Source organism: Diachasma alloeum, unplaced genomic scaffold (genome assembly GCF_001412515.2).
Source record: "Diachasma alloeum isolate Michigan unplaced genomic scaffold, Dall2.0 Dall_scaffold_00185, whole genome shotgun sequence".
Classification (NCBI taxonomy): Eukaryota; Metazoa; Arthropoda; class Insecta; order Hymenoptera; family Braconidae; genus Diachasma; species Diachasma alloeum.
In genome coordinates, this window is record NW_021680351.1 from 2,061,530 (window position 1) to 2,071,212 (window position 9,683).

Consider the following 9,683-nt stretch of genomic DNA (forward strand, 5'->3'; position numbering starts at 1 on the left):
CCCCCCCCCTCCCCCTCTCGACCAACGGATATCTGGGATAAGTGTCGTCTACACGCCCACCTAATGACCCTCATTCATTCAATCACCTTTTGCATCGCCCCCGAGTGAATGCACACACATCAAAGATCGTGGGGGCTATTTGAAGACGGAAAATCTTAGCAATAAAAACCGTAAGTGCACGCTTTTAAATTACCCACCAGCGGCACGGACACCCTCAGCATTACGTTATTATTTATTTCTGAGGTTTTTTTTATCGGCTATTTTTACATGCAGATAGGGAGCATTAATGTTGCTTAGCATTTATTTACTTCTTATCGGGGGGAACAAAGTGAAACATTATCAAGATATGTGCACGCACTGAACGTCACTCGTAATAATCCGTAATTAAACTAATTTATTGGAGAGTTCTTCGGGGGAATCGGAGGGAGAATACGATTTTTAATGGTTATTTCGCGTTGATTATTTTGCATGACTAGATATTGAATGTTATCTTGTCGAAATGGAAAATTTGTTGAATATTCAAGCAATTCTCGATTTTCAGGTCCATACGGCACAGTAAAACCTTGAAAATGTTGAAAATTTAGGCAATAATTTTTCTGAATTTTCAATGAGTTTGAAAATTCAAGCTTTCGTTGAAAAATCAATGATTCTTTAACATAAAAAATCCAATTTTCTTGAATTCCCAAGATGAATGAGAACTTTGGTGAACGTTTTCATTTGAAATTGAATTCAAACCCACAACATTGAAAATTCATATGACGTGACTGAAATTTCAAGAATTTTCCAACAGTGAAATACTATTTTATGGCTTGAAAATAGAAATTATTCCAAATAGAATTTTATTTGTCATTCGTTTGTTAAATATATTCACTCCAAAAAATCGAAACTCATTGCTCATTGAAAACTAGTATCTGCCGCTTGATAAAACTCAGAGAATACGATTTTTAATGGTTATTTCGGGTTGATTATTTTGCATGACTAGATATTGAATGTTATCTTGTCGAAATGGAAAATTTGTTGAATATTCAAGTAATTCTCGATTTTCAGGTCCATGCGGCACAGTAAAACCTTGAAAATGTTGAAAATTTAGGCAATAATTTTTCTGAATTTTCAATGAGTTTGAAAATTCAAGCTTTCGTTGAAAAATCAATGATTCTTTAACATAAAAAATCCAATTTTCTTGAATTCCCAAGATGAATGAGAACTTTGGTGAACGTTTTCATTTGAAATTGAATTCAAACCCACAACATTGAAAATTCATATGACGTGACTGACATTTCAAGAATTTTCCAACAGTGAAATACTATTTTATGGCTTGAAAATAGAAATGATTCCAAATAGAATTTTATATGTCATTCGTTTGTTAAATATATTCACTCCAAAAAATCGAAACTCATTGCTCATTGGAAACTAGTATCTGCCGCTCGATAAAACTCAACAAGTCCCTAACAGAATAATAAAAATCAGAATTTTATTGGGACCCAATAAAATCGTAAACAAACCCAAACTATCTCCTCGTATATTCGTATTCACCCATTCATTCCCATTTTTATACCCAAATATATTGTTCTGTTCACGGCGAGCATCATCGAAAATTCGCAAATAATATTGAAACTTGAAAACCAGACAATAACTATTCCCCCGTTGACTCACGTCTGTACGGGAAAAACTTTTTGTTTGAAGCAGTGCGCGCTGCTGTTTTTGTTGGAACATCTAATGAAAAAAATTCAGCGCGGAAAAACAACTCCATAACTCGGGAAATGAATAGCGGGGGGAATACGTGACGAAGAGACAAATGGGAATTGCATTATATTGATTGAAATTTATTGGAGGGTTTCCATGAATTGTGAATTTGTCGGACTAATTTCCATTCGAAAATTTCCTTTCCATTCAGTTTGTCGCAGAATGTTGCATTTTAGGAATGCTTTCTGGTGGGAAAGCATGAAATTTTGTGATTCTGTTCGATCAAAAGGATGAATGGGTGAAATTATGTGACGAGTGACGAGTTTCGAATTAATCTCCATTGAAATTGTTATTGTTATGTCTATGAAATGGGAAAAAAATTTAATCGTGCCAGAGGCCTCACAATCACTAAAAATGTGATGACACCTTCTATTCTAGATAATACGGACTTGAAGGGAGAAAATTCATTATCATCACTTCACCTTTGATCTAAAAATGGGATAAGTTATCTGGAACGGTTGGGAATTTGTATCAAACGAGTAATATCCCGACGAATCGAGGAAATCTTTGATACAGTGATTACACGGAGCGAAATTTTCTAGAAAAATGCTAGTACGAGTACTGGAAAAAATTACCATCCACCGGCTGTGAAAAATTCTAGTGCTGTTAAGATAAAATGTCTTGGTATTTCTGGTAAAATTTCGGGGGATTTCTGTGAAATTTTCACAGAAATTTAAGTTTACCCCAACACTTTGCGCCTCTTTTTCCGTGCTAGCACTAGAATTTTTCTAAAAAATTTCTCCTCGTGTAATTGAGCCCAACATTTTCAAAACTGCACGGAGAGAAATATTCGCTCTAATATTTCTCTCCGTGCAGAATCAAAAAAGCAACCCCGCCTATTCCCCCATCGCCCCGAAACGCCGCTCCATCAGTCCTTCCCTCTCAGAAATCACTCTTCAAAAAAAATCCTTCCGCACTGGTAGACCACACAGCGACCTCCACCTCTACGTCCCAACCCTCACCCCTTGTCCCCCCAAAAAAACTACTCCCCACTGATTATCCGAGCACTTCCTCATTCTCACCCCTCGCTGAATCAAAAGCTCCCAAGCTCTCAAGCCCACCCGACATTCCCCACTGCACTGAGAGAAAAACAAACACGTTGTCGAACAAATCTTGTTTGGGCCAACAAAATCGCTAGTTGAAAATTGACAAAAAAGAATTCAGTAGCGAAGAGGTAAAACGGTACACTGATAGAAAAAATCTCTGACACGTAGAGTACAAGTTCTTGGCTCAAGAAACTACATCATTCGCGCCGTTTTAACTGAATGAATTCTTCATGACTTTGGATCAAAGAAATAGGGGAACTTGGCATAAAGTATTAAATATTGGACGGAAAGAGCAGGAAGTTTCGCGTGCATCATAATGCTTTCCATATTAGATCAGACTCGCTGGCAAGAATCTCTTGGCGGAAAGTAATCTTGCTTACATTTAATATCAATCTGATGAAGTTTCTATTCTCTTGTGTGAAGAATTCGTACTTTTCGCTATAGATAATTCTGTTTTTCATGATTTTCGACAGAGGTGATAGGGTTTCCAATCAAGTAAATCGGTCCTGAGGGCACACATCTTCCTCTCAGAATATACTTCAATTAGGTAAAACTAAGAATCTCTTGTATCAAGAGATTCATGGTCAAACCCCCATTCTCTTGTCTCAAGAAACCACTTCTGTCGTGTCAGAGATTTTTTCTATCAGTGTATAAATCAGTTTTGACTATTGACCAGTTTTTAATAAATATCTCGGAATCTAAGGGAGATGGCAAAATTTTTGTTATATCCTTTTTTGTAGAGCCGATTGAGAGCTATAACAAATGTAATTATGAAAACTTCGCTATCTCCGTTAGATTCGGAAATATTCCTCAAAAACTCAACTGGGAGATGAGTCCACTTAAATCGGTTTACCCATTCGCTACTAAATTTGTTTGGTTCGAATTAGAAAGTCTCAAACATTAATAATTGTTCTGCTTTCGACAGCAACGAAATATTTGGCTCAAGAGGTGGATAATTCACACCAGACGGTGCCTTTTCAGGATGAAAATACCTCACACAGAGGAAAATTTATCAACTTATATTTTATCCCTAAGTTACACTGAGAGAAAAATCTTTCGATTTACAATAAGAAAATAGTTGAGCCATTTTGGTGAACGATACGATTTTTTTTTGTATGCGGCACATCACATTATAGGAACTTCACAAGCGTAATTTTTGCAAATCAAAATGCAGTTAAACTAACCAAAGTTCAAAAGTAACCACGACAAATCTATCGTGAGGAGAACTATAAAATAGTTGCAATGCCTACATTCCACTGTAGTAATTACTTCTCCGGCCATAGTTACCGTAACCCATGAAAAATTGTTGACGACTTTTTGACTATAATTCGATGGTGATGGAATATAGTCAGAAGAATTCAGTAGCGAAGCGGTAAACCGGGTCGATTTTGACTTTTAGTCAGTTTTTGATGAATATCTCGGAATCTAAGAGAGATAGCAAAATTTTCTTCACAATATTTTTTATAACCCTCAATTGGCTCTACAAAAAAGTTAATGACAACAATTTTTCTATCTCTTTTAGATTCCGAGATATTCGCCAAAAACTGGCCAATAGTCAAAATTGACTTAACCCGGTTTACCACTTCGCTACTGAATTATATTTTTCTCTCAGTGTACAAGATTGCTATCATATCATTATTATTGTTTCATTTAAGGGTTCATTTGTTGTCTGGGATTATCAGACAGCCGAAACGAAAAAATTTTTCGGGAGCAAAATACGTACGGGGGTATCGAATAACGAAGGAGTAGTGCTAGAAATGACATTTCTTGCGTCTACAGAGAATGCAATTTTTTTTGAACTACTAAATATATTTTTACGACAAAAATTTTTCATTCCGGCGAACTCTCTGCATGTTTGGCCCAAAAAATCCTTTTTTGATAATTTTCAAAAAACTATTTTCTCGGAACAAGTAAGACTTGTTTGAGAACTTTGTCGTTTTTCTCTCAGTGTGGGTCAAACGTTTCGCCGTCAGTGCCATCGGCACTCCATCGGGAGGGATTGAATCGCAAAACGAAAAGCAATCGGCGAGGTGAGGTGCCAGAGTGAAACCGACGCCAGAGGTGCAACTGATCATTCCACACTCCTTTCCCTGCATTGGGTTGCCCGATCAGCCCTCCAGCCCCTCTCCACACCCCCGCGCCCATCTTGAAAATCAACCACTGGTGTTTCCGGAGGGCAAACAACTGATTTCGTCCAAGATCAATTCTTTCCGTTTTTTTTTTTTCAATAATTCCAGTGACCCGGATCCGTCAAGTGATTGCACCCCTCTCCATCTTTCTTCATTCGTGTTTCCATTTGGCGAATGAGGCAGAACACGACTCCCGTGACACTGTGTAGTTCCTTTTGTTTTGGCTGGTAACCGGGAAAGGCCTGTGGTATCAGATTAATGTTGAGAGTGAAAAAAGGTTAGGGGGAAGTTTACATTGTTGTAGCCGAATGTCTGGGCTTTCCTGATGGCTATCGGGTTTTTTCTTTTTGAATGACTTGAGGTTTTGGGGAATGGGTTGTCAGGGAGATAATTGATTAGGGGGTCTTGCGGCCATTTTGATATTTATTGGGGCTTGTGATGGCGTTATTAAGGCATATCCCAAGAAATTCGGTTTTTCTTACGATTGTCCTAATGTTTTTCAGGGTGTTACAAATTTTCGTCTGAATTTTCCGTGTCTAATTCCGGACATTTTTATCGTGTTCAAGTTCCAATGAAATTTCAGGAAATCTTGTCATTGAAAAAGCAAATATTCCATTGATTTTCTGGTCAAATGATCTGGAAACCAATAAAATACTCGATTTTTCAGTTCAATTATTCTGTGAAAATTCAGTGAATAATTGAAAATTCGTGTCATTTTGTTTCTGAATATTCATGTTCCACTAAAAGCTCACGAATTTCCGTGAATTCTACTTAAAATTTGAAATTTCATAACTGTTTTTTCCCTAAATGCGATTCAATTTCACTCTCATGAGATTTACTGTAATATCTTCCATGAAATTTCAAAAAATTTCTAACAGTGCATAAATAATGTTTATAATATTCCCCAGCACGCGAGGCATTGGTTAAACGGGGGTTATGGGTGCCCCCGAATTCGATTTTTCCATCTTATGATAAAACGGATCTTACGATGTTCTTAAAAAACGAATCCGTTGTAGATTGATAAATTCCGTATGTGATGAATTTTTTGAATTCAACAAAATCATTTGATCGGAATCGTAACAAATTTATTCATTCAGAATTTTACCAGAAATCGGTTTCATGCCTAAACAGATTTCCGAAGGTTTCCGAAACTGTGGACAATTTCAATTATTTAATGAAGCTGAAACTAGAGAAAGATTCTACAGCAGAAGATTTGTCTTAGGCAAATCTAGGGGTGTACAAATATTTTTAAGTAATGTACAAACTCTTTCGCACTTAAAAAACATTTGTACATATGATTATTTGACTCTCCTACACTTAAATAGTTTTATCCCCTGAATTGAATTTTCCGCTGATGAATATTCTGCTAGTTTCAGCTTCATAATTATTTATTAATAAACAACGAAAAAAATAAGTCTGCGCAAAATGTAATTTGAGTATCCATGAATATTCTCGATTGTCTCCGATTTTCTCTCGCAATTTAATTGACGAATTTGCTGATTAAAAATGGTTGAAGTTATAGTGTGATTTGTACCGATCTGTAAATGATACTGGGATATCCTACTTTTTCACAATTTTTCCTCCTGATTTCAAGTTTTTTATTCGATTAATTTTTGGAGAATACCTCAGCCTCTAGGATTAATACAGAAATTTTCACATTTTTCTTGCATAAAAAACCACAACGAAAAAAGTCTCTCAGAAAAATTTCACTGTTCCCATTAGATCAGAGATATTAATCTTTAATAAACTCATCCCCAATTTCGTCCACGATACCACAGACTCCACTCCACTTCACATTCATTTTTTGGGAATATCTCCGGATCGCCCAGAAAAATTTACATTCAAGAATTTCTCCCTCACCTCCGCAGATACTCAAATCCAAAAATCCCCAATTGTGACAGCGAAAGATTCGCCGGTGGACAATTCAATTTGGGCGAAGCTAGGGGTGTGCACATATTTAAAAATCATATACAGAGGTTTTCTCACTCAAAAACTATCTACACGGGCGATTTATCGACTCGCACACCCTTAAAAATTTGCTAAATTGAGTTTTTCGCCGGTTTCAGGTTCACCAAAAATCCGCGATTTTCACTTCACCATATTCTATGAAACATCTCTGCACCCTCTCTTCTCTCAAAAGGGTCACCACAAAACTACTCCCTCCCCCTCATATTTACAATGATCGCCCTCTGAAAAATTCCCCCAAAAATCGAACAACGACAAAGTTACATGAAATTTCTGCACATTTCTTCATTGACGAGTCATTCAATTTCTTCAATCCGCGAAATGATTCGCCAGTGGACGATTCAACTTGAGTGATCGACCTCTGAAAAATTCCCCCAAAAGTCGAGTTCCTCCCCGCAACGTCGCACATGAGCCTTAAAAAAATAATTTCAACCCTTCAAATAAATAAACCCAAATGTGATCCACCTGCACTGTTACAAAATTACTCTTCAAATTTCAAGTGAAAAAGATTTAAATTTTTAACAACGACAAAGTCACATGAAATTCCTGCACAATTCTTCATTGACGAGTCATTCAATTTCTTCAATCCGCGAAATGATTCGCCAGTGGACGATTCAACTTGAGTGATCGACCTCTGAAAAATTCCCCCAAAAGTCGAGTTCCTCCCCGCAACGTCGCACATGAGCCTTAAAAAAAATCATTTCAACCCTTCACGACCCAAATAAATAAACCCAATGTGATCCACCTGCACTGTTACAAAATTACTCTTCAAATTTCAAGTGAAAAAGATTTAAATTTTTAACAACGACAAAGTCACATGAAATTCCTGCACAATTCTTCATTGACGAGTCATTTAATTTCTTCAATTCGCAAAATGATTCGCCAGTGGCCGATTCAATTTGGCCGAATCTAGAGGTGTGCACATATTTAAAAATCATGTATAAACTCTTTCGCACTCTAAAACTATCTGTACATACGATTTATCGACTCCGCGAAGAGAAATGTTCAGTAAAAATTACAGAGTTCACAATTCCCTCACCGATTGCGGAATCGACTGAGAAAATTTAAGTGACGGTATCATAATTTTTCACAGGAGATTCAGATAAAAATTACGGAAGGCTCTGGGAAAATTCCGTGACAGTTCCGTAAAGATACGTAATTTTTATTGAATATTTCTCTCCGTGTCTCGCACCCTCAAAAGTCCCCTAAACTGAATTTTTCGCTAGTTTCAGTTCCACCAAAACTCCCCGATCCATTTCACCATATGTTACGAAACATTTCTGCACTCACTCTTCCCTCAAAAAGGTCATCACAAAACTCGCCCCCCCCCCTCCCCCTATATTTAGAGTGATCGACCTCTGAAAAACTCCCCCAAAAATCGCGCCCTCCACGCAAAGTCGCCCACCACTCTTGAAAGAAAAAATCCTTCAACCCCTCCCGACCCAAATAAATAAACCCAATGTACCCCACCTGGTCCAATTGACCCTCTCCCAGCCCACAAAATGGCGCAACCCCGAACTTAACCCGACCGATACCCCGTAAAAACCGATGGAAAACCCCTCCCAACCGATACGAAATGAATAAAGGGAATGCGAGCTCTGGAAATGGAATTGAAATGGACCCTATCGATCCCCCGATAATGCACCTCGTGACCCGTTACAAATTCGACAATCCAATTCTTCTGAGCCATTCACCTCACTCACTCGGTTATTCCCGAATCCACTTTGCACCATTTAAATCGCATTTCCATGGGCTCCAAACAGCTGGACTCCTTATCACCAAGCCCCACACAATTCCCACCCCTGGCAATTTCGAAAAAAGAAAAAACATCATCCACTTGCGGGAAGACGCTGAATCGTGGGAAAATCTTACCGGTTATTCCAAGGAGAATCCAACAGACAAGACACAAAACGTAATAGTTGACGTAGGAGGGTGTCCTCATGGTAACGACGAGGACCATGGCTGGGCTAACATCTCAGTGATAACACCAATGCCGACACATTATATTCTCAATCCCCCACTCACACATCCGTTTCATCCGTGATTATGTACAAAATGCACTCGTATTTTCTTCTTCGTATCATCACGTCATGATACTCAACAACCACATAATCCTTGCGAGTAACGCGTTGACATCGGTCACTTGTTATCCTGTGACACTACAATCACCACTCGGAGGCTGAGAAAAATCTGCCGGATGGTTTTAACTACTCGGGAATGGGATTTTTTACTTCGGAAATGTTTCGGGGGATTTGGGGGTGATTTTTGCGGGGTTTTTCTTGAGGATTTTAAAAACCGTGTGCTTGCGGTGCTAGTCGTCCCGACGTCCCGGGCGAAGCTCTGACACAGGCCGGGCTCCAGTGGCACTGCCCGCGCCCGCCCGGGCTACGCGCAAGCGTGCTCTTCGTCTACGCGAATCAGTCAGTACCCTCTTCTTTCTGCCCTTTTTCCGCGCGTCCTCACTTGTGCGACGATTCCTTCGAATGCACTCCGCGTTTCACGACTTTGCTCGGGCCTGGAAGGGGGGAGGGACTGGACGACACCCACGAGACGAACAAATTTCAGGGTTTTTTTAGGAGCGGGGATGGAGGTGGACGATTTTCGGAATTCAGGAATTTGGGATTGAGGGTATTCAGGATGGGGAGGGGAAGAGAGGAATTGAGAGAGATTGATTGATTGGCAATTTATCCACTGTACATTATGGTGTACAGAATGAAATAATGACAGCTGATTTAGGAGTTGCGGAATTCATGACTAGGAAGGATTCGGGGATTCAGGAGTGAGGAATTTCTAAAGATTA

The 9,683-nt window shown here is 38.7% G+C and overlaps 1 protein-coding gene across 1 annotated transcript in view; it reads right to left on the reverse strand.

The window, feature by feature from the left end:
- The window catches only part of LOC107048063 (lachesin), a 22,714-nt gene extending 13,871 nt beyond the window's left edge, over nucleotides 1-8,843 (reverse strand). The window contains exon 1 of the mRNA XM_015271022.1: nucleotides 8,756-8,843. Within this exon, the coding sequence (XP_015126508.1) occupies nucleotides 8,756-8,843 (88 nt within the window). The remainder of the gene's footprint in view (nucleotides 1-8,755) is intronic.
- Nucleotides 8,844-9,683: the final 840 nt, after the last annotated feature.